Source organism: Cicer arietinum, chromosome 3 (genome assembly GCF_000331145.2).
Source record: "Cicer arietinum cultivar CDC Frontier isolate Library 1 chromosome 3, Cicar.CDCFrontier_v2.0, whole genome shotgun sequence".
Lineage (NCBI taxonomy): Eukaryota > Viridiplantae > Streptophyta > Magnoliopsida > Fabales > Fabaceae > Cicer > Cicer arietinum.
The window spans coordinates 60352353-60378593 of record NC_021162.2 but is presented as its reverse complement, the minus strand read 5'-3'; the positions used below and the strand labels follow the sequence as shown (position 1 = coordinate 60378593).

At 29.4% G+C, this 26241-nt stretch overlaps 3 protein-coding genes across 3 annotated transcripts; 1 reads left to right on the top strand and 2 right to left on the bottom strand.

The window, feature by feature from the left end:
• LOC140919837 (uncharacterized) lies at positions 1 to 690 on the bottom strand. Its single transcript, XM_073366496.1, has one exon. The coding sequence runs from the start codon at positions 688 to 690 to the stop codon at positions 1 to 3; it is 690 nt and encodes a 229-aa protein (XP_073222597.1).
• A 7280-nt stretch (positions 691 to 7970) lies between these two features.
• Positions 7971 to 12724, bottom strand: LOC101511407 (subtilisin-like protease SBT4.14). The gene is made up of 11 exons (XM_004492612.4): positions 12559 to 12724; positions 12374 to 12465; positions 11881 to 11978; positions 11653 to 11796; positions 11440 to 11545; positions 10727 to 11240; positions 10036 to 10133; positions 9737 to 9958; positions 9417 to 9525; positions 9062 to 9275; positions 7971 to 8653 (listed from the first exon to the last, which is right to left on the bottom strand). The coding sequence occupies exons 1-11, from the start codon at positions 12670 to 12672 to the stop codon at positions 8121 to 8123; spliced, it is 2244 nt and encodes a 747-aa protein (XP_004492669.2). The 5' UTR covers positions 12673 to 12724; the 3' UTR covers positions 7971 to 8120.
• A 4276-nt stretch (positions 12725 to 17000) lies between these two features.
• On the top strand, positions 17001 to 21896 carry LOC101511101 (CRS2-associated factor 1, mitochondrial). Its single transcript, XM_004492611.4, has 5 exons — positions 17001 to 17613; positions 18498 to 18625; positions 18808 to 19033; positions 19111 to 19238; positions 20861 to 21896. The coding sequence occupies exons 1-5, from the start codon at positions 17058 to 17060 to the stop codon at positions 21041 to 21043; spliced, it is 1221 nt and encodes a 406-aa protein (XP_004492668.1). The 5' UTR covers positions 17001 to 17057; the 3' UTR covers positions 21044 to 21896.
• Positions 21897 to 26241: the final 4345 nt, after the last annotated feature.

The window sequence follows — 26241 nt, the reverse complement described above, 5'->3', positions numbered from 1 at the left end:
CTATTTCCCTTTCGATTTCTTGTTCTTCTCGTTGAAACGGGCTTGCAAAGCAACTTCCGCTTTGGCTTTATCGTTTCCTCTTTCGTCCATCCTTTGTTCATGAGCTTCCAATGAACTTTGAAGTTCATCTTTCGTCATCGTCTTGAGATCCTTCGATTCCTCAATCGCCACCACAATATTATCGAATCTTGGTGTTAAAGAACGCAATACCTTCGACACAAAATTCTGTTTGGAAACGGCTTCACCACACGACTTCATTTGATTCCCCAAGCGTGTCACACGCGTCACGTAATCGTTAATCGTTTCCTTGTCTTCCATTTGAAGTAACTCAAACTGCCGCTTATGAATTTGTAACCTCACCACCTTCGCCTTATCCGCACCAGCATAAGCTTTCTCAAGAATACCCCAAGCTGTCTTCGCCGAGTCGCAATCGCCAACTTTTTCGAAGTTGTCACTATCGACGCAAGAATGGATCAAGAAAAGGGCCTTGTAGTCTTTCTTCTTATCTTCCTTGAATTTCACTTCTTGAGCTGCTGTAGCCTCTTTACCAAGATGAGTAATGCCATCGGCAATCATATCAAGAACATCTTGATATCCAAACAAAACTTTCATTTGTTTGTGCCATTTGTCATAATTCTTCGAATCAAGAATCAGAAGGTTGGTAGGAATTTTGTCATTGGAAACGGACATGATTGCAGCGGAATTGGATCTGAACCTTGCTCTTGATGCCAAATGTTGGAACACAATCAAGAATGGAGGGTGAATCAATGGTGAAAATTGATAATTGAAAATTGTGGTGTTTTAGAAAATGATGGAGAAAAGAGAGAGATTATGGAAGAGAGTTATTTTATGTTTTTCATTAGTATATCAAAATGGCATTAGTTTTTAAAACTATACACACAAAAGTATTTATATGGGGTACAATGTGGAACCAAATTAATTTGGCCCAAAATAACAACATTTGAATTATATTTAACTTCCAATAACATAATCATGTATGAAGTTTCTAAAATCACTTTTGTCTCACATAAAAGTAAATCCAAACACACTAAATTTTGACTTAGTAGTAAACATTTAATCATATATTAAAGTCTTGCAAATATACTAATCTCTCACCACTACTAGAAAATTTGAATTAGCAACAAAAACACACATGAAATTTGTCTCTAATTTCATGATTAAGTGGTTTGAGACATGAAAATTAAAGACAAATTTTATTTTTTCTGTTTCTTATTAAATCGACAATATTGATTATGTTGTCCTAAATATATATAATAGATTTATGGACATTCATTGTAAGAGTATGGGATGCTAACGGATCAAGGGACTTTCAAATAACACAAGAGCTTGCCAATTTATTCTAAGTTATTTGAATCACGTGGGACAGTTTGTTTCAAATTAAGGGATGTAGGGCCAAGGAGCTTACAAGACTTGTGGATTGAAGTTTTTGATATCTATCTTCTCATTAAAATGTTCACATTTCTAGGTGTTTATTATTATTGCCAATGTCATGCTAGTGTTCACATTATTTATTTTTTGTAAAATAGTGTTACAATATTATTCCAATGTAATTTATTTTAGCTTTCTAAGTAAGTAAAAATTGTCAGAGAGGCGTTGTTGTTAAGGAACCACCTGTTTGAGTCATTCAAGTGTGCACTCATTGAGATTTTGAGACCATATTTGTGCACATACTATGATCATTACACTGTCACTTGTGTTTATCTCAAACATTTGCACTTTGAGTCCAATTTAAGAAACTCCTCTATTCTCTTTTCTCTCTATATGATTTTCTTCATTTCAATTTTTTGAGCATAAATGACTTATAAACTTATAATTGTAATTTTTAGAAATGTAGTATTAATAAATAGTTAATTTGGTTAAAAAAATATATAATTTGATAAAAAAAATTATATTGAATACCTGACTCCATTGAAATTACAAAAATATTTTTTATTGTGTCTTTGGTAATTTTAGGAATTAAAATATTAACAAAATACATATTTGAACTATATTAATTAATACAAGACATATATTAAAGTCTTTAAATCTCAACTCAACTAACAAATATCGATATTGTTAGATTTAACGTCTTATCTTAGGTTCGAATTCAGATTTCACAGTTGTGTAAATTAATTATTGTGGTTACTATATTTTCTAAGAAAAAAAAGACATATTTAAAAATCAAACTTAACTAAAGAAAGACCCGTTTAAAAATGTTTGAATGATAAGCTATTTTGGTCGTTGAGAATTAAGGAAGATGAACTATTGGTAAAAGTAAAAGTGTTAACGGTGTTAAGGTAGATAAATTTTTTTTTGCTCTCGTTGTTTTGAGAGAAATTTAAGGAAGACTAGAGTTTATCTTAAAACTAGAGGAGGTGTTTGTACTTTTTAAATAAATCTAAATGAAGACATGTGTAATTTCTCTAAATTTTAATATGTATTTATTTGTATTTCATTAAATGTATTTATTTCTTTATTTGTATGAGATGTAACATTAATATATTATTTTTTAGTTTTAATTTTTTTAATAATATTCATTTATTTTATTTAATATATTTTGATTACTATTTAGTATTTTTCAAACATAATTGATCAATATGTTATATTTTACTTTAAATTTGTTATTTCAGTGTAATTTTATAATGTTAATGCTAACCAAATTTCTTAACGTGCCATACAAATTAAATCGAATTTAAAATATTTTAATATTTAAATCAAAATGTTGTGTGATACTCGATCCGAACTACGCAGCAAACATTTGTTTCAACCAGTCCCTTAAAAGATAAAAAATGTCGTCGAATATAATTAATTGAATTTAATTATATGAGGTACGAGAAAATTTAAATATAGGCAGTCTTATCATGTGAAGGGACACAAGATATTTTCACCAATAAGTTCCGTGAACATTAATGTATCACCACTCCAAACTATATTACATCAAGAAATCAAAAGTTTCACTGAATAAATGCTTTTAATTAGAAAAATTGATTTATGATTTCTTAATTACGATTTGCCCCTTTTGATCCTTCAAATACTTTCATGAAACCTGCGAGAAACAAGAACCAACAAAAAAAAGATCTTCATAATGAGCACAAGTAATGCCATTATCTATTTTATAATTGTCTACAAATTATAAATGTCTTCTATGAATTATCTATTTTGAAAGCGTTGCTTAAGCAACATAAACTTGTTAGGATGAAAGGCAATTTTATCTTCATATAACACACTTTTGGCGATAAGAAGAATTTTAAACACCATAACAAAAATTAGTTTTATAATATAGTTTAAATGATCAAGACTTCTAGAGATAGTTTGTAGAGCCATTGAGTCAAAATCCTAATTATACTTACTAAGCATAACTAAAAATTTAGTCGTCACACTTTTTTCTTCTTCTCTCTTTCTTCTTCATCTTGGTCATAGAAGAAGAGAGATTTGATATTACTTTTTGATGTGAAATTACTAATCTACATTGTTTTTCTTCTATTATTTTACATAAATAAGTTATTTTTACACATATATATTCTTTTGTTTTCCTGTCTCGACGTGATGTTCATTTTTTTTAGATTAACTTCAATCCAGATCAAACAAATTCAATCGATGATTTCAGTTTCCTCAATATTGTAGATCCAGAGGTATAGATATTTCAATCACTTTAATTTTGTCAAATTTGTAAGTATTTCGTCGTTTTATGTTATTAATGTGAGTGTTGTGAGTTTTTTCGCAGATTCATTCTTTTCATTTTTAGCGAATTTGTATTTGTATTGTTTTTGATTGATGTATTCTTTAGCATAAATAAATGAAATTGTTTATATATATAAAAAACTAATTATATTGATTTTATACTATGTAAAAGTTTCAACAAATATTTTTGAAAGAGCAGAAGAGAGACATAAATAAAAAATTGGAGTGTGTGGAGCTTGTAATTCTAGATATGAACTTTTGTAAATTGAGAATTAGACCTACTTTCTAAAGGGAATTTTATTTTGTTTGGAAAAGCCAATAAAATTGTATTCAATAAAAAGAAATAGGCATAAGAGATGCTATGAAAAATATACTTGCTTTGAAGCCTAAAGCAAGCAATCTAGAGCCAGAAAAAAAGAAGAAAAAAAAAAAAAAAACCTACCTCAAAATTCCTATCTTCCAAAATCTTAAAATTCACCAGTAAACTCCTTAACTCAATTACACATGTATCGATCATTAAATGAAATAATTTGTTTAACTAAGGTTTGAAATAATGGTTTTGGTTACAATTCAATCTTTTATATTGTGAAAAACCAGTCAAATATGACTTACACCATCAATGCATGTAGTTGTGTTTTGGGCACGAAGAAATAAAAAACCTTGATATTGTGATCTTAGTCACAATCTTATTTCAAAATCTTAATTTTGACTGACCATTGATAAAAACTTGGTTAATATATTATCTTTTCTTCACTTCTATATGGTTAACTGTAAAGTACAAATTATTTTTGAAGGACATGTTTCTTGTTGAAAGGAGAAATGCATCAATAAATGATGTATATGGCCCATAAACAATTTTGTTCCCACAACAAGGACGCATTCACACGTTAAAATTAACTTGGTTGTTTGCAATGAATGGATAGTGCTGTTTACAAGACATCTTGCAATTTCTATGTTTTTTTTTAATCCATAACATTGGGGGGAGGCATTCCCATTGCATTAGAGAGAAGAGTGGTTCGAAGCTTAAAAATTAAAAGGACAAGTCATCCACAACCTTTCTCCATGTTCCAAAATTGGAAGTTGGAACATGTATGACAAGTCAATCCACATAAGCATTCCTTTCTTAAAGCTGAAATTCTAAGACAAAGAATTGAACTTCCTTACCCAAGTAGCATAGTTGTGATTTGAGAATAAGATTCACAAATAACCTCTTTCGAAATCAGCCTCCCAAACTAAATTTAAACAATGCACAATGGCCAACTATTCAACTTTAATAATTATCCATTTTGTTGTGTATATTTTGCGAGTGTTTATAGTATATATTATTTTGTGGGTATACATTTTTTTCTTGTAAGAGATGTCAAAATTTAGTATCATCAATATTTCTAGAGGTATTTTTAATATGTATCTTTAAAGCATTTTTTAATAATTCTAAAAGTAGGATTTTTGTATTTAAAAAAACGATGTTTAAATTTATAAGGAGTTTAATATACAATTTTCAAGAAAAAACTTCATCTTTGTAAAATCATATATCTTCTTCGCTTTTGGGTTTGGCATATACATACTACATGTCTTATGTTCCATGTAGGATGATAATGTCTCATGTCAACACCATATTGGATTACGACGACACTTGAAATTGACGGGACACATCAACATTCAATGTCCGACTATTACATGGCAAAAATGAAAAGAAAATAAAAAGTTATTTTCAAGAAAAAGAAAACTAAGGAATTAAACCATGTTCATAGACATACAAGTCCCAAAAATATCATCAAAAATGAGTTGCTTAAGCTCACTAGAAGGAGACTCCAAAACAACAAGGTTCCATGAAGCAAGGCTAAAGTTAGTCAGCATGTCTACACGTCTATTGCCTCCACGCCACATGTGAGTAATTTGAAAGTGTAAATCATTCTAGAGAAACTCTTGTATACGCCAAATCATATGAGGGATGTGCCTTTGAAATTGCACTTGTTTTTTATCATGTCAATGATCATTTTTTAGTCACTTTCCACAATTAGGTGACATATATCTTCCCCTATGCCATGACAAGCCACAAATACATGTTCGACATCTCATCTTGAAGGATATCACACACTCCAATCTTTCTCCTAAAGCCTCGATCCATCTTTTGTCTGAGTCACAAAGTAGCCCGCCACACCCTCCAATGTCACCATGCTCATTGCATACCCCTCACAATTAAGTTTTATCCAACCACATTGAGGCATATTCCATCCAATGTAGATTATTTCTCTATTCCAAGGAAAACCCTGAAGATTAGAGTAAGTGCCTTCATCTAAAATCCTAACAAAATTTTGGATGACATAGGTAGGGTTGGTAGGTCACTGGAACCCTTCTTCGAAAATTGATATATTACACAAATGCCAACAAGTTATATGAAAGTTGATTATCATCAATTAATGTTGAGATGATTAAAGACCCAATCTCCGCAATTAAAAGAGAGAAAAAAAAAAAAAGAGTCATTAAATCCAATGGAACAAGTTTGAACCATACCTGTTTTGCAAAATTGTAGTCACAGAGTACATTGAGCGACAATAGTTGGTAGGATCCACTCATGTGGGAGATATACCCACCCTCACTTGCTTCTACGATAATTGGTAGGATTCACTCATATGTCACTAGCTACATGAAAGTCTGGATTCACTCATGGTTCTTAACAATCAGATCATAGGCCCTTTGCACAAAATAGTGAAGGATACTAGTGCCTCCCTAACCTAAGTTGTCCGACCCATCCACTTTATTGGGAGTTGGGAGAGTTATGATCCTGTTTGCAATGTTAGTTGACAAGTTATCAAAAAAGAAATTAAAGTCTCAATTACCTTCATTATCAACCATAACTTTAACAATAAGAGTAGTGTCAACCTAACACGAATTATAAAACTAATCTTACAAATTTGTTATTTTAAGGCTTAAACTATAAGAAAATGTGTCCAAATAATATGTGCACGATTATCTAATATGTCATTGTCACATGACATTATCATTTTACATAAAAGAATAACTAGTACTCCATTTTCCGTATTATATTTTTTAGGCTAAATTACATTCGTGGTCCCTTAACTTAATTTCAGGTAACGTTTTAATCCTTTATCTTTTTTTTTTCCCGACTTAGTCCTTTATTTTAATTTTAAGTGACAATTTGATATTTTATGTTTTAAAATTTCAACAATGATATCTTTTTTTATACAAAAATTCAAAAAAAATTTCAATCAAAACTCATAAAATTAATTATATTCTTCAATATAATACAAATTTCATCAAATTCGTAACGCAAATCTTCAAATAAACTCATATTTTCATATTTTATTTGATATTTTTAGGAATAAAGGACTAAATCGGGAAGAAAAAAAAAAGATAAAGGACTAAAACGTTACCTGAAATTAAGTTAAGGAACACAGATGTAATTTAGCCTATTTTTTAATAAACTAGTATAACATGGAATACTAATAACAAAAAAATATTTATTTTATGAAAAAGGTATTTAATTTTTAAAACTATAAAAAAAGTAATTTAAACCAAAATATGGGATATACTTCCATTCTAATACCTCATTAACCTCTTGGTATGAGACTCAAGCTTATAGAATCTTCCATGGCACTACAATGCCATCCTCAACTATCAAGGTTATGATCCCTACTTCAGGCCACCTTTCCTCCGCCACGTGAACCCTCCATCATTCCTCTCTTCTCCGCTCTGTCGTACATTGTCAGTATTTCAAAATAATTTTATGCTTCTAAATCTTAATCATAACTCACTCTCTTATTCAATTATAATCCAACTGCTTAAAATTTTGTTCATAAAAATTGGACTCAAGTTGAAACCTCTTTAAAATTTGTCCATAAGTGGCACATTTGGTAAGAATAACAAATTTATCAAATTAACCTTATCAAGTATTAGTATAATTAACCTAGTGAGACAAATACAATCTCTATTTCTTCACACTTAAATGTTAGTCTATTTGACAAAAATGATAGTGTAACATTTGATAATAATAAAAAAAATTTACCAAATTAATATTATCAAATGTTACAGTAATTATTTTTATCATTATCAATTATTATTGTAATAAACTTATCAAATATACTGTACTGTCTACCGTTATCATAAATGTAAAGTAAGATAGATATAAATAATATTAATTAGAAGGTTAAAAAAAACTGAAAGCAGAAGATTGATGTTTGTTTTATAATAAATTTTTTATTTCTTTCAAATGTGACACTCATTTTAGGATAAAATTTTAATTTCTTTCAAATGTTAAACTCAAAGAGTAGGGAGGGAGTAACAACCTTTTTATTTGATAATAATTGCATTAGATACAGCCATCTCATCATGAGATGTCCCTGATCATTCTATAAAGAAAATGTAACATTTTGCAAAACAATTGCTGAGTCATAAGAGATGTTACTACAAATGCAACCTTATGGCTTATAGATAACTATAGGACTCCTAACAATATAACGTGGGCTTCTCCATATAAGAGAACCTGATAGAATTTCCATACTTGCAATAGAATTAACTTTCACAACCACTTCAAAGCTCCTCTTCTGCTTGGTTTTATCAAAACTGAGGTAACTAGGCTTCACTGTGATTTCAACTCCTTTTGGTGATCTAACAGTAGCATTGTAGATAGCTGGAATAGGACCTACATTGGTCACTGTTCTTCTAAAAACTACTTCTCTTGTGTCTTTCTTGCTTTCCAAGCTAAGTTGCATGGTTGGATAGTTGATTGCATCATGGCCAAGTCCAGGAAGTAAAGAGGAACAGTTTATAGGAGAACCAACTAGTGCTGATAATTTGGAACCATTGTAACCTTCATGGCATAGGAACTGAATATAACCAAAATCTTCCATGTCATAGACTAAACCAGGGCTCACTGCTCTTGTTGGGTTTAGTTGACCAGAACCAAAGGCAAATTCTGCTTCATTGTTGATTCTTCTGCTCATTGGTTTGGCTTCACAAAGATTGTAAACAAGTTAGTCATCTCAAATTTGTGAGTTATGAGACATTATCGTGTTTAAAATTACGGCGAGTTTGATGAAATCACATTATCACCGTGATTTTATAAGAACGTTAAAAGTGTAGCTTTAGTAAAAATCACAGCATGATTCTGCCAAACTCCCTGTCATGCTAATCTTCTCTGTATTGTTCCAATTTTATCAGATGTCCATGGAGGGATCCAAACTTAAACCATGATGGAAACAATTCAACTAATAGAAGTGTAAATAATGGTTTGTACAAGTTTTAAAAAAAGTGACAATCATATAAACAAGCAAGTTAAAAATGCTTAAAAAAACAAGTTAAAAATGCTCTGAAGTGATTTTTTTAATAAAATATAATGAAACAAACATGTTAATCTCACCAGTGGTGATAATTGCAGATCTGATTGCAGCAGGAGTCCAATTGGGGTGAAATGACTTGACATATGCTGCTACACCAGCAACATGAGGACATGCCATAGAAGTCCCAGATATTAAAGAAAATTCTGCAAATTGTGTATCCCCTTTCAAACCAGTGAGTGACTTCCTAAGAGTATAAGATGCCAATATGTCAATGCCAGGGGCTGCAATGTCAGGCTGCATCATATCATATAGATTATTATAGAAACATCTTCAGTTCATCAAATGCCATCTTTATGGTTACAGTTACAAGTGGAATAGAAAAATATCCATCAATTATAAAAGTTTGAAAACTTGCAACTAAATATTAATTAATACCTTGAGAACATTTTTGGATGCTGGATTTGGACCTCTAGATGAGAATGAAGCTGCAAATGGAGCTGGAATTTTTTCTTCACGGCTCTTGTATATCACTGCTGATGGTGATCTTAGTTGAACAAGAAATTTTCATGTAAAATTGATGGTATGAGATAATCAAGTCAAAAGATTTATTTTGTAACAAATATTTGTTTTTTTTTTTTTGCCTTAAGCCCCTATGGTAATCCGAAGTTTGGTTTATAAGAGTTAGTATAAATAGCTATTGTTAAATCTCATTAGTCTTTAAAATTTAAAAGTACAAAAAAGAGCATGTTTTTTACCTTGTAGATTGTATATAATTGGTGACAGTTTCACCTATGCTATGATTTACAATAGTAGCAGGAGCCATGGAAATTTGAGCTACATCAGGATAATCATCATATTCTATTACACTACCAATGCCTCCAATTTCTTTCACATTAGCTTCAGTTCCCCATGATCCTAAGCAGTAAACAAGCTTTCCTTTCACCTTATTTGGAAGTAAGGAGCCTGGGTTGCAGAGTCTGTCAATGCATTCAATTGCTCTTTGTTATTTCTGAAACAATATATCAGGTGTTATGGAAAACAGAAGGAAAATTACTTAGCATCTTCCTTGCTTTTCGAGTCTTTGGCAGCATCAATCCCATTAATAACAGGGTACTGGTTTTGTTTTGGATTGAAACAGTTAATTCCTACCCCCTGCATACCAACATAGTTGAATGTACATGTATGTTAAATTCATCATAGCAAACAATCCACCTAATGTTTAAATTAGTTACTATTAATAGATAATAATAACCATATGACTAACTATTTGGTCTTGCATTTCATAAAATCCTTGTCAAATTTAAGGTACATATATTTGAATGGATCATACAATGATGTCACATGTTGCATTTCATGCATGCTACAAGTTATTGACATAATCTTTACTAGATTGAAATTTCAATGTTTTTCAACTCACATGTTTATGTTTCATTTTATCAGTCATAGTTGTACATGTCAACCTTGGTTGTGAAATGAAAATTTGATTAATGGAGAGCACTTTTGTTTTATGTAAATATGTGAATGGTAAAAGAATTTAGGTTAAATATGTTTTTAGTCTCTATAATTATGTCAAATGTAGTTTTTAGTCTATATCCTACTCTTCTTTCTACAAATTAAAAAACTGCACGTTATTAATCTCTAAAAAGAGACTAAAAACATGCAGCTTTTAATCCGTAGGTACTAAAAACAAAAATTGTAAATTTTATAAGAACTAAAAATATATTTAACAGAACAATTTAACTTACAGAAACATTCTTTCCATTTCCTAACTGGACAGTGCTTTTGAAAGCTCTATCAATGCCACTAGCTGCTACTGTTACAATCCATGGTGCAGTATTTGTTACAGATGCCATAGTTGGTCCATCATTTCCAGCTGATGCCACAGTGATTATACCTTTCCTCATGGCATGAAATGCACCAATTGATATTGGATCATGAGCATAATCTGGATTTCCTCCACCTATGGAAATGGATATGACATCCACACCATCATGTATAGCAGCATCAAATGCAGCAAGTATGTCCATGTCCGCACATCCGTTGAGTGACCAGCAGACTTTGTAAATTGCCAACCTAGCTGACGGCACAGCGCCACGCGCTGTTCCGTTGGCCAAGCCGAAGAGACTTGCATTTGTGACTAAATCACCTGCAGCTGTTGACGCGGTATGAGTTCCGTGACCGTCAACATCTATAGGTGATAATATGTCGGTCGGATCAGGGTTTCCATCAGCCTTGAAGTATTTGGCTCCTATGATCTTGCTTCAGGTTTGCCAGATAGAATTTCCATGCAGAAGGAATGCATAAGTTAGAGCTTAAGCCATATATTAGGAATTGTTTAGTTTATTGCTCTTTGCATTATATAGATGTTAAACTTTTGTAGTAATTGCATATTTCTTGTTAAACATTTATAGTTACCAAGAATGTAGTGATGCAATGTAAACAAACAAGGATAATTTACTTATTGCAGCCTGAGAAATTAGCATAGTGGCCACAAGTTCCTTTCCATCTTTTTGGTGGAGGACCTAATCCATCATCCTTGAAGCTTTTTGACTCCGGTGTGATCCCTAAGTCAGCAATATGAAGACAATTTTTGCAATCAAATAATAAAGTTCCATTTATATAATATCTCATTATTCTCCAAAATGAAGCTGAGAAGAAAGCTAAGATGAACCTGTGTCCAAAAGAGCAACAACAATGTCACGTTCTAATTTCAATCTTCTCTTAGCAGTCAGAGGTAAACCAATGAAGTTCCATGATCTTGTTGTGTGTAGCTTACGATACTGGTTTTTAAACACTAAAAGTACTTCATCCATGGCTACACATACAAAAAATAATTTAAAAAAGCAGACATAAAAATTGTTTAAACAAAAATATGAAGCTAGAGAAAAGTGATTCAAACCAGATAACTTATTGGTTTCATCTTCAGACAGTTTTGCAGCAAAAGCATTGAAGCTCTTTGTGTAGCTGTATACAATGGACTCTTTGGCTTCATGATAACTATGTAAAAACAAAAACAGGAAAATACAAATGGCTTCATCCAAAAGAATAACTGAGAAAGAAAGAAGCTATATACATAGTTGCGTTTGGATTGGCTAATGAACAATAACTTATGACATTATAAGTTGTTTTCAGCTACTTTCGATAAGCTCTTCAGGATAACTTATGAAAATAGTTTATAGCTTATTTGAAAACAATTTGACCGTATTTTGTTTTTTAACGATAGAAATAATAATTTATATAGAAGTGTTTAATTAAATTATTTATCCAAACAAGTGCCTATAAATTATATTATATAGAAGTGTTTAATTAAATTATAGAAGTGTTTGATTATTTTTATGCTTGTGCTGGAAGAAGAAAGACAGAGAAATGTTTGAGTGAGTTAATCAGGTTACCTTCCCTTCACAGAAGATAGAACATTTAAATGTGCCTCAATTGCAATGTCTCTGCTTATAGGATGAGCTCCCAAGAAAACAATGTAAAAGTTCTGTAGACAAGTAAAATGATATGCTCAAATATAGAAAACAAAAGGTAAATCTTTAGCTAATGAGGAATGCAAAGGGAAGAAGAAATTCAATGCCTTTTGCTCAACTCCATTAACTGAAACAATGCTCAGCAAGATCATCAGTAATAGAAACCAAAGAAAAGAAAAGGAATTGTTCAGTTTCTGTGTTATCATATTTAGTAGTGACATTTTTGGCTTTTAACATGAAAAAAAACTGACTCTAAGTAGAAGCTTATATACCCTTTTGAAAGTTAGAAAATGAAATCCTATTAGCAACTTGTTTGCTTCTAACATACAAAATGATTAAGGTTTTGGTAAAGGAAGCTTGTAAGAAAGATTAAGAATTTCTGAGTCCTACTATGTCTATGGTATAAGTCAATGTCACATATGGAGCCTAAGATTGTTTCTTTAAGTGAAACTTACATAACATTTTCATTTTCTATATGTTTTTTGTTATAATGTCATTAAAAACTCAATTAATGTCATGATCCTACAAGAGGTTTATTACATGTGGTCCATGAAGTTTAATTTTTCATCTTGTTATTTAATAGTCATCTATTTTTATTTAGCTTGAATATTTTTTTGGTAAATCGAAGTTTCCCTGCGTACGTCTGCAGAGACTAATTAATCCCTAGAGGAAATTGAAATCGATTTAAAGGGTAATTTGAACGATTTTATTAGATGTTGGTGTTAATAAGCATGAAATTCATGCAGAAATTTTGTAGACAGACTCATGCTAAGTAATTATAATTAACATGCACCTAAGAAAAATTCTCTAAATTGCATTGTTGATTTTTGTAACACAATTTAGCCAGCAAGAAATGTTGATAATAACCAGCAGAATCATAGAAGTTTTAATGTTACAATTTAAAAGACACACATCACATCACTATCAAGTATAGTAGAGATATTGCTTTAAAACAAAGAGCCCTTGACATTATGAACACCCTATTCCTTGAATTCCAATGCAAGCGTTTAGCCGTACAACAGTGATTACTTTGGCTTAATAATGGGCTTAGCTTAAAAGTATAATAACCCAAATGAAACACAGATTGGGGTTGGGGGATAAAAAATGTGATATTTTACTTTAACATAATTTTCTTCTTATCCAAAAGTAATAGAACGCAATCTTCTAACTAATCCAATAGTATAATACTGAGAGAATACACAAGTGGGATTAAAACATGGCTGCAATGTTGATGTTGATTACTCTTCTAATTTAAATAATTTATTGTTATTATAATCACAATGTTGATGTCGATTACTCTTCTAATTTAAATAGTTTATTGTTATTATAATCACAATGACTCAACCACTTTTTTTTTTAATAAAAAAAAATACAAATACTAACAAGTATTCTAAAGATACATGTTAAAGATACAAATATAAAAATATTCTTTTAAAAATATTTTAAAATTTGTGTCTTCAAATACTTTATAGTTAAAATTTTATTTTTTTCTATAAAAAAATTATACTTTTGATTTAATAACAAGTGTCTAACAAGACCAAAAAAAAAAATTGGGGTATTCTTCGTGGGAATAAACTAATCTCTCTAGTCAGGTTCCACATTTGATATTAAAGTTCTCCCTCAAAAGTTAATATTTTAAAGTATACATGATTTACAATATATCTATATGTAATATCAACCAAATATAAAAAATAAATATTTAAAGTTGTGTAATTCATACTTTATAATTAAAAATTGAGATTTTACATTCAAAAACTATTTTTTATTTTCCTTTTTAATTATTTAACAAATGTAGTATGACCCATATTTATTTATTAATGGAAGAATATGTCGTTCACTTTAGAGAATATCCAAAATTTTAATTGTACTAGGAATTATTATTATGTTGTAAAAGGAAGAAAAATCCTATTATTATGTTGTAAAAGGAATAAAAATAATTAAATTATAATGGATTAATATTTTTATGATGAAATGTCGTCATGTGTTATGTGTATATGTTTATATTTGGCTTAATTATAGTTATAGTCCCTCTATTTTTATCAATTCACAAAATTAATTTTTTAATTTTAAAAGTCGACAATTTTGGTATCTCCCTCTGATTTTTTAACCAAAAAATGATGATGTATTATGTTTTAAATAATGTGATATATGATAAAATGATATAGAATGATTAACACCTATGAAATTGAAATAAAATATTGTAAAAATTTATATTTCAACTTTGAAACTTCTTCATATTTCTAATTTACCTAATGACATATGAACAATTAATGCATCTAGATGATTCATATATTATAGATTTGCATGTTATATCCTTAAAAATATGTCAAATCTAGGGATGACAATAGATACAGTTTGGATAGAGTACTATAGTACTTGTTCCCATATCGTAATTTAAAAAAATACTCATGTTCGTACCCTGTTTGTACCATTACCCTTTCAGTACCTAAGTGTCTCTACCCATATTCATTACCCACATTTAGGAGTGGGAATAGGCTGTGCCGAGCTAGGCTTTGCCAGGCCTGAATCTGGCCTCTCAAAAAATTCAAGGCCTAAACCTGATATGTGGTTTGTCATAGGCTTACTTTTTAAACTTGATCTCGATAGAAGTTTGATATGGTATGTTAGGCTATTTAAAAGTCTATTTCATTTTAACATTTTTGAATAAGTAATTAAACATATCTTTAAATAGATTAACGGATTAATATGTCAATGAAATTAAATTTTATTTTGATATTTAACATCACATTTGAAAAATATGATTTTATATACATTATACTTAAATTATATTTTATAATAATACATTTAAATATGTCAGAAATAAAATGAGGTTAATAGGCGTAAATTTCTAAAAGTTGAATATATAACAAAAATATCAAAATTTAATATAATAATTAATGTAGTAAAAGAATATTATTTATATTTATTTAAATAGCTTAGTCTAATATGACTAAAAGACTTATTATGTGGCATCTAGTCTAACTTTTTTTTAACTAAATAAACTTTTTTAGAAGTCTTAGCCTTATCTGTTTTAAAAAAAAGTCTAGTATGGGTCTACGTAAGCTAGGCCGTAGGCCCCTATCGATCGGTCGAATCTATTTCCATCCATACCCACGTTTTAACTAAAATAGATCGATCAATAAATGATATTGTGATTAAATTTAAAAACTATTCAAATATCTTAAATCTAATCATAAAGTATTATAAACCAAAATATTTTTCAATTCAAAATATTTCAAATGAACACACGTTACAATACATATTCAAATATCAATAATAATATTTTATGAAGTTACAAGTCATACGACATAACTATTCGAGATCTGTAAAAAAAATTGATAAGAAGTTACAAGTACAATTATAAAGTTACAATTAATAAGACATAACTCTTAGTTATAAAGTCACAATTATTTTCCTATTCATCAAAATCAAATTTTTAAAAATTTACAAACATTTATTTTTCAATATATTATAGTAGTTCAATGATATCAATACATATTAAAACATAAAAAAAAAACAATTAATTAAACTAAATACTAATATAATATAATAAATAAATAATATATTTATATAAGTGCAAATGCGGAGTGAATACTATAATACCCGTACCTGAACCCACTTAATTTTTCGGATAATGACTCGTTCCCATACTGATATCATACCTGCTTAACTTTACCCTATCCATTATGAGTTTTTTTTTTTTTTCTTCTTTTTTTTCTTTCGGATATCTAATGAGTCCGAATCTAATTGTCATCCTTAGTCAAATCGTCGTTTTTTAATTCAAAAATATGAGAGAAAGACCAAAATTATTGATTTTTAAAATAGATGATCAATTTCGTAAATTAGTGATAATAGAGAGACCAAAACTGCAATTAAACTTTTATATTTTTTATGTTGTGAAAAGATGAACACAAATTCTACATAATTATTGATAACTAATTTTTTAAAAAAACAATGAAATTTATGAATATCTACGAATACACACATAAATTTCTCAAATTTCAACAAATATTTACGTAGCATAAACTCACAAAAATAAATAAAGTACGGATATTATCTTTATCTAACGAGACAAATAAGAGATATAAGAGACGACAATTATATGTTTCCTTGCACACACAATATGATCCTTTCAACAATTTTTCTTTCGGTAATTTTAAATCAATTTTTTTTTTCTTCTCTTATTTGGTTGTTTGCAAATTATTAGCTATATCCTTATTTATAAATACTTTGCTAAACAAAATTGTCTTTAAATATAAATATTATTTTATTATATTTGATGTATTTATTATTATTTTTTGAACATATTTTTTTATTAATATTAGTAATTTATTTTAAAATATAAAAAATAAAATTTAACATATTTAAAAAAAATATTATTTTTAGAACATTAACTCATAAAATGAATGTATAAATAGATAATAAAAATATAAAAAAAAATTATATTTTAGCATACCTATAATAACAACAAATTTTTGTGTGGATATAATAATAACACAGTTTAAAATAAAAATAAAAATAAAATCAACTATTCCCATTTTATTCATCAAGTTTAAGAAAAGAGTTTGAAGCAGCAGCGTGCAACTACAGTGCAACCTTAAACCCTATGTCCCTCCTAAAAGACTTCACCCGCCAAAATTCACTCACCGTGCTTTTTCTCACGCGCCACCTCTCCTCCGCCACTACCACCAACACATCCAAACTCCACGATCGTTACACCTTCGAACCACCATCTTCCCTCTCCCCCTCTCCCGAAAACCCCAACGAAAGTCCAACTAAACCCCACAGAAAACAGCCCAAGCCCAAGTACAAACCCCCTTCGTCCCTCGACCGAACCGGGAAAAAACCGGTCCGTTCCAGTTTGCCCTTCGATTTCCGGTTCAGCTACACGGAGAGCAGCCAAACGGTAAGGCCTATCGGACTTAGAGAACCTAAATACTCGCCATTTGGACCGGACCGGATCGACCGGGAATGGACAGGAGTTTGCGCCCCGGCAGTGGATCCAAAGGTGAAGGCTTTAGATGGAGAGGAAGATCCGAAATTGGAAGAGGAGAGGAAGAAGAAGAGAGAGTATGTTCAAGGAACGCCGCTTACAAATGCTGAAAGGAAAGCCCTTGTTTTGCAATGTGAGAGAGGCAAAACTAAGCGACAAGTCAATATGGGTATAATAATTCCATTACTTTTTTCCTTTGCTTAACTTTATTACTGTTCTCACTTATGCCACTTACACTCACACGTAGATACTATACTTGTAACAATTTAAGAAAATGAAAGTATTGAGTGTAACTAAGTATAGTGTAGGTTTGTTTGTGAGTCACATTCACCAAAATCACGTTGTCATAGAAGCTTGGTTTTGGAGATTCTATTAAATTGCGGTGAAACCAGTACCTAATGCATCATTGAAAATGGAAAAGATAATCATATGTGTAATGGTGTTAGACATTGATATGTGTTTGACCCCAGACACACTTTCAATATGAAGGTTCAGTGCTACATGTTTCTTTTTTAGATTATTAAATTTTGGATTGTATATATAGTTTGTTCCGTACACACACATTCTTGCTGTAGTCGTTCCTTTAAACAACTCTTAATGATTTAAATCGTTTGTCACATTGTGATATTTGATTTTGTGGAGAGTTGCGGTCAAATTAAACTAATGCAGTCTCAATTGCAGTAGCGCGGACCTAAGAAACCTTGATTCCGCTGCTGAGATTGCAGTTGCTGGCCTCTTTTTAATGTATTGATTGTAACCATTCAATTTTTCCATTTCAATTAAATTGAAAAATTCTTGTCGGAGTAGTTAAGGTTGCAAATTTTAACTGTTGGATTGATGAAATGTAGAATTTAAGTATAATTTGTTGTTCATGTCTTCATGATCATTGTGATAATATGACAGAATTCAGTCGTTGGGTTGATGAAATTTAATTTAATGGATACTACAAGAGTTACTTCTAAAGTAAATGGGAACCCCCACTGCGTAGGTGTATGTATATATGACATTTCTGACTCTGTTTTCGTGATTGATTTTGATTTGGTTTGGTTGCAGGGAGGGATGGTTTAACTCATAACATGCTGACTGAAATTCATAACCATTGGAAATATACTGAAGCTGTTAGGATCAAATGCATGGGTGTTCCAACTGTTGATATGAAAAATATTTGCACCCAGCTGGAGGTTTAAACCAACTATTTATACTCTTTTGATTCAATTCTAAAGTGAATGTTTTTATTATGAATTGATGATCGGTTTGAAGAAAATACTGTATTGGTTGAACCCCTGCTTGGGTTGTGTGTCATTCTTTTGTCTAAACTTATCCAATAACATGAGCATAAGCAATTTTAATGTTCTTGTTGCAGGACAAAACATTTGGAAAGGTCATTTTCCGACATGGGGGTACACTTGTATTATACAGAGGTAGGAATTATAATCCAAGAAAGAGGCCTGTAATTCCTATCATGTTGTGGAAACCTCATGAACCTGTATATCCTAGACTGATTAAGACAACAATTGAAGGCTTAAGTATTGAGGAGACAAAAGAAATGAGGAAGAGAGGATTGGCTGTTCCTGCTTTAACAAAACTTAGTATGCTCGTTATACTTGCTATTCCAAGTTGCAAGATTATGTTTATAAATTTTATTGACTAACTAATTGAATTGCAGCAAAAAACGGTTATTATGCTTATTTGGTATCCATGGTCAGAGATGCTTTCCTCTCGTCTGAATTGGTTCGGATAGACTGCCAGGGTCTCGAGAGGAGTGATTACAAGAAAATAGGCTGCAAACTCAGGGTAAAGATAATTCTCTTTTGCTTTTTGAATTAGGCTATTCTAATAACCAGCTTTTCAACATATATACTTTTTAGAAATTAGAATTTGTTTTGAAATACTACCTAAACAAGCTAGATCATTGTTAGAATGAATTCGTGAGGACCAAATGTGATTATAGACCCTCCAGAATATAACAGGCTAAATACTAGGGAAAAAAGAATATACAAGAAACTGGCTAAGAACGTTATTTGTGTGATATGAGTAATGTGTCTTCAGTTGACTAGAATTGTTTTTTGTTTGCCGGGAGTTGTGAGCAACATGATGCTTTCGGTTGGTTGACAATTGATATAACATGTTCTGTTTTTCTTTCTTTTTTTGTCCTTGACATTTATCAATGTAGTATATATTCTATTTCTGCCAAATATGGTTTTTGTGTTTATATTCAGAATGAGGTAGCTAGACCACCATCAGCACCCTGCACCATCCTTCTAATTTATGAGAGTTGGATGGAAGGTCTTTGCACCACTGTCTCATCTGGTTATCATAATAATGGCAATTTACAAGATACCGTCTTTGGTTGACTCAGAAACAATCTTCATGGAATGTAAAATTTGGCACACACCCTCTTATGGTTTGTTCGTTTATGTATAGCCCAACTTGTGATACTTTGAATACTTTCATCCATCTATTTTAACAGAATATACATATTAAAATTGCCAAAAGTTTAAAGTTAACACTCAATTCACTTTCTGTTTTTTTCTTGAACAAAACAAAAACCAAATATAGCAAAATGAGTTAGCATTGGTCCACCAGCTTTTTTTAGTTACTCGTGTAATCAATTATCACAGCAGTTTCTTGAGATGAGAAAACCTTCTTCCATGTAACAAGTATCATTGTCAGTCATTTTTCTACCTTTTTTACAAGTAGCCAACGTTGTCAACTATAATTTGACTAAATTGAAGCTTGGTGTAACTTTTTCCCCCCTACCATGGCTGCCTAATTTGTTCTTAATTGCTTATTGTTATTTGTTGAATTATAGTACAATAAGCAAATTCTAGTCAACACTTCTACTCATTTAATTTTTTAAAAGAAAACAAAAGTTAAACTTCTATGTTTCACCTTTTATTTGAAATTCACATCTCAAAAGCTTGTCTAGAGTAACTGTACATTTTGTTGATTACACACACAACTAAAAAGTTATTGGCCAAATCTGCATATTTTTTTGCTTTGATGGAGCAAGAGAGAAACATAATAAAAATTGAGTGCCATATTTTTTTAAAAATATTTTGGCTATTTTAACATGTATATTCCAATGCAAAAATAGCACAAGGTGGCTATGTAATAATAACAAAATAATCCACATGATGATAATATGTCAAATTTCGTGACACTGACACATGATGATTGATGAGTGAGTCAAACCAAGGGGGTAAAATTTAAGTTACCCTTTTAATAATGTGAAGTAAATAATGATAATAGGGGTAACTGGTAGTGGTAATACATGAACGGTGGTATACTGGCATTCTTTTCTGCCTTTCAAACTTTTTGGACAGATTGCATGATTTCTGGTTTCCATTATCTGTTCCTATGGGCTTGGCTCTTTAAGTTGTTGCTTTCTAACTATCCCAAATGCATCGATGCAGGACCTGGTCCCCTGTATCCTGGTGACTTTTGATAAAGAACAAATTGTAGTTTGGAGGGGGAAGGATTATAAGCACTTGAAGGGTGGATACTTTCTTAAAGATCGAGAATCATTTGATGACGATGATGATGGTGGTGACTTGCTTATGGATGAGGAAGAAGAGCTTAATAACACCGGCTTATGAGATTAATACTGCAGTCGGCTGTGATGATCTAGTATAATCTTACTGTTCAAATTGCAGCCTTAAATCAGAAGTTGCCGGAAGATTTGATTGGTGTTCTGGGTCGCTGTCCAAGAGAGAGGAACATTTAAGATAATGTTAATGGTGTGGTTGATGCTGCTATTTGGACGACGAATGTCTCCAAACTATTCTTATCCCATGACTCGTTTGGTCTTAAAACTTAAAAGTGGTAAACAATAGCCATTATTAGATTGAAATTGTTTCTCAAGATTTGAGTCCATTATCTATTTTGTCACACTCACAATAGCCAATTTGGAAACACATTTTCACTATAGGCAAATGTTAGTAGTTAGTTTGTTATGGAGGGAGAAATGTTAGTAATAGGGATTGAACTCTGGACCTTCTGCATATAACTCCTCTGGTGTCTCAACCCAAATCAATAGGTTACTGACACAGCACAACCTAGCTTGGATGGGTTATTGACACAATCTAGCTTGTAAGGGATGTCAGTTTTGATAATTGCTGGTGATTCTTATAGAATTCTTGAGTGGAATTGAGCATTTTGCAGATCAGAGGCATAGTTACAGCTTCTGGGGGTAGCCGTTAAAAGTCCAGCACCAAGTTTTGTCTCGTTGCAAACTTGAAGTATATTTGGTCTGGAGCAGAATCTTTCCTTACAGCTGTGAGATGAACTCAATATTTAAACTCACATGGCAAGATTTGCTATGAGAAATTAAATTTCGAATAATGTACTCAAGGAATCATTATTCCTTGATTAAATTTAGTGCATGTTTGGATTAGTCTCAAATGTATTCATAATTTTCTTGTGCCATAACCAATGTTCATTTTTTATTGACACCAACATCTTATACGTCCCCCTAAAAAAACATCTTATACTTCACTTTGAAAAATCATTTAAATCTATTTCATAAAAAAGTATACTTTGCCTGTTTAGTAGAAAATAATAGTCTCATCAACATATTTGACTATTTTGTTTGTTTGTTTGTTAAAAGGACACATTATATCCATCCATTACATAACTGATTTATGGAGAGCTGAACTTTAAAAAGAACAAGAACATCAATTATAGGTGGAAATTATTCTTACCAATCATACATATATTCGATATTTTGGCCTTCTACAATAAGAGTTATTATGGATTTTGGTACGGATATAACTCTATGTTCTTTATGGTTAGTCATAGAGACTATTTCAGGCTTCTGCCTTCTTTAGTGAATACACAAGAGCGTATTTTGATATAAATTAAATTACTATTTTATAAATTTAAGAGAATTAATTATCAAATTTTAACAATTTTAGAGAATAAATTAATTTATTTTAGCTAAAAAAAATTACTTTTCTTTTTCTTTTTCTTTCTAAAGAGACTAAATTGGTATTAGAATTAAGAAAAAGAGAAAAATATGGTCTATTTTTGTGACGTGCTTTCCTTTCATATTTGTTATTTATTAGTTTGTGTACAACTTATTAATTGTGGTTGGAGAAGGTGGGAACATTACTACCTGTACCCCCTTTTTTCGATTTGCATGCTAATCCATATTTTTTCTTTCAAAAGTACCCCACCATTTTTTGTCCCTCCCCTGGTTGTTGCCCCAAATTCCCATTACTCCCCCCATACTAATATTTATTTTTACGTATAAACGAAATTTGAAAGTTAATTTAATGGAAATATAAAATGATTTTATCTTATTCTTAATTTGAAATAGTTATACCTTTTGATAAAAGAAACGTCAGTTTCCACCTTTTCAAAATATGTATTGTTTGTTGTCTCTACCATTTTGTGATGTACTAGTAGTATGTTGACTATACTTGTGTGTCTAAGGGAAGGTCACATGGTCATCTAATGCGACAGTCATAAACAGTAATATAGTATTATGTAATGTCATGTTTAGCATGTGATTATTGCACTGCTCATTAAGTTTCCCTTGAGCCATAAAATGGATTGTACTTATCATCGATCCTATGGATACTTTTAGAAGTTTAGTAGGTGAGAGGAGGAGAGAATAAATGGAAGCCAAACCTTTGGTAGGAGAGATATGAGGATATTTTATTTTTCTTTATAATACAAAGGTTCTTTAATTTGGAGGAATTCTAAAAAGTGAATTGCAAAAGGATTTTGCAAGGTTTAGATTTTATTTTAATTCTTTTAATTTTATTTTAATATTTTAAAAATTAAAAATATATTAATGATAATAGTTATCTATTATCATTATTTACAGAAAATTTATCTCAAATAAAGTGAAATATATATATATATATATATATATATATATATATATATATATATATTTATCTTTTTCTCTTGTTTCCTCTCCAAAGTCCTCTCATATTTTATGGCCTCCAACAGCACACGTCTTTGTTATGGTTAGAAAAAAAATGCAAATTATTTATATTTGTTACTTGTCAAATCGTCTTATTAAAGGTTGGTTATGTACAGTTTTTTTTAATAAATAATTTCTAAAGTTTTTTTAAGTAATAATTAATATTGTTAATATTTTGCCGTAGCCTCGTAGGTGAGGGATAAATCTCAATTTTTTAAGTGTATATCGTATAATTCTTTTACTCTAACCACTAAATCAACCTTATATCAATTTAAATAATAATAAATTTAAAGTATTTAATCTTTTTGTCTAATTTTTTTTTAAAATTATTATTTTTTAAAAATTTCAAATAAAAAATTGATTTAAATAACTATTTTATTTAAAAATAAATATATATAAAAAATCTAAAATGTTGATGTATCTGTTTTGGAATTTAAACCATATTCATCAATATTTTTAGACAATCTTTTTGTTTATATTTTTCTCCCATAAACAAGTGTTAAGTATGAATCATTTCCTAATCTCCTATATCCATACTCTAAAATATCTTTTGAGAGACATGATAAAAGATAGTAAGTAAAATAGGATAAAAATAATAATTTATTTTGTTAATCTAATAAAATATATAAAATTGAAATTTAAGAAAATATAAATTAAAAAACAATATAATTTGATGCTAAATTTAAAAATAAAATATTAAAAATTTAATTTTTTTAAAAAATATGTATGATTTTTTGACAAGGACGATTTTATTTTATATAATTTAATAAATTATTATTCAAAATTAGAAAAATATGAACATTTATTGAAATTTTTAATATAAATATTTTTTTTTACAATGATAGTAAGTTCATTCACATATAATATAGGCTAAATAGTACATGTGGTCCCTTAATTTAATTTCAGTTAACGTTTTAATTATTATTTTTTCGATTTGATCCTTTATTTTTATTTTAAATGACAATTTGATCTTTTATGTTTTAAAATGTAATAATGTTATCCTTCTTTTTTGCAAAAATTCAACAAAAATTTCAAACAAAACCCATAAAATTAATTATTATCTTCAATATAATGCAAATTTCATCAAATTCATAACTAAACTTTAAATAAACTCATATTTTCATCTCTAACAACATCAAATAAAGAATGAAAATATGAGTTTATTTGAAGATTTGAGTTTCAAATTTGATAAAATTTGTATTATATTGAAGAATATAATTAATTTTATGAGTTTTGTTTGATAATTTTAATGATTTTTTTTGTAATAAAAAGGATAATATTGTTGACATTTAAAAACATAAAAGATCAAATTGTAACTTAAAATTAAATTAAAAGACCAAATCTAAATAAAAAAAAGATAAATAACTAAAACGTTAACAAAAATTAAATTAAGGGACCATGAATGGTATTTAACCTATAATATATATCAAATTTTTATTTAACTCATCCAATAAATAAAATAAAGTAATTTAATTACTTTTTATTTTTAATTTATTTTTTTTGTATTTTTTTATAATTTATAATATATAAAAATATTATGAATTATTTAAAAAATAATATATAATTATTTTATAATCATAATTTTATTATTTAAATATAATATATTATATAACATGATAATTAAAGAAACATCTAACCGAATAAAATAATATTATTTTATTTATTATCATAATATGCAGATGATATGATAGTATTATACTTTTATCCAAATTTTTGTATATCATGCCTATATGGATCTTGCCTTAAATAAAAGGAATAAATAATTAAAAGAAATGGAGTGGAAAGCATTATATTCTCAAAGAGATGTTGTTTGAACGTCGTATTTGTTTTTATTAGAAAGAGGAGTAACATCTCTCTTACTTCTCATTTGATTCCAATCATGGTAGACACCAAAGTGGCTGTTTAGGCAGACAAGAACATAGTATTTAAATAATAAAAAAACAATATAGAAAAACGCATAAAATGAAAAGGGTAAAACAAAAAGCTGTCTGTATCATAAAGGCCATAATGACAAGATGTTGTGTTTTCGAATTGTGATTGGTTACTAATGTACGTCATTGTACGGACGGGTTTGATTTATTTCCAACTCTGCACTCTTTTCCTCTGTTTTCTACTATGCATCTCTCTTTGCCCCACTTTTTCAGCACACTTGCAATTTCAGTTGCAGCCCCACTCTCTCTCTTTCTCATGGAATGGACCAATCTCCCTCTCATCTCTGAATCCATCTATATATGACATTTATACTTCATCTGTCCTTATAATTAAGGAGATATTTTTCTCTGGTCAGAACATATCATCATAAATTAGAAAAGGCAATTCAAGATAGACACAAAATAATTAAATAATAATTTCAATGATTAAGTTGTATATAATTTCTATTTGAGAAGAAAACAATTTATTTGTAAATATAAGTTTTTTTTAAATTATTAGATGTCTTTATTATTATTATTTTTAAATATTTTGGTTATTAATACTACAATTTATTTTGAAAGATGAAAAAAATTAAAATTGAACACATTTTTAAAAAGGAGTAATTTAAAATATTTATACATAAAAGTGGCATATTAAATTAAGTACATACTTTTTAATATATGTGAAAAATACAATTGATGTTTATAACTAGAGATATAGATAGTATATCAAGAAAAGGAAAATGTTTATTGCTATAATAGGAGTTTAATTAATAAGAAAAATAAAAATTTTACATGGCAAAATGTAACACTAACGAATACTCTAATCATTCTTTTTTTCATGTATAAATTTATAAAATATCAAATTATTTATTTAAATTGTTTACCTTCGAATAAAATAATTTCTTCAATTACTAATTTTATTTAATGTATTAATATATTGTGTTAAATG

Coding starts and splice junctions, on each gene's coding strand:
- LOC101511101 (XM_004492611.4), top strand. CDS start 17,058: ATGTCCCTCCTAAAAGACTTCACCCGCCAAAATTCACTCACCGTGCTT. Junction 18,626..18,807: donor ATATTTGCACCCAGCTGGAG/GTTTAAACCAAC, acceptor TTCTTGTTGCAG/GACAAAACATTTGGAAAGGT. Junction 19,034..19,110: donor TCCTGCTTTAACAAAACTTA/GTATGCTCGTTA, acceptor ATTGAATTGCAG/CAAAAAACGGTTATTATGCT.
- LOC140919837 (XM_073366496.1), bottom strand. CDS start 690: ATGTCCGTTTCCAATGACAAAATTCCTACCAACCTTCTGATTCTTGAT.
- LOC101511407 (XM_004492612.4), bottom strand. CDS start 12,672: ATGTCACTACTAAATATGATAACACAGAAACTGAACAATTCCTTTTCT. Junction 11,546..11,652: donor TGTTGCTCTTTTGGACACAG/GTTCATCTTAGC, acceptor TTGCTGACTTAG/GGATCACACCGGAGTCAAAA. Junction 9,959..10,035: donor AAAAGCAAGGAAGATGCTAA/GTAATTTTCCTT, acceptor ATGCATTGACAG/ACTCTGCAACCCAGGCTCCT.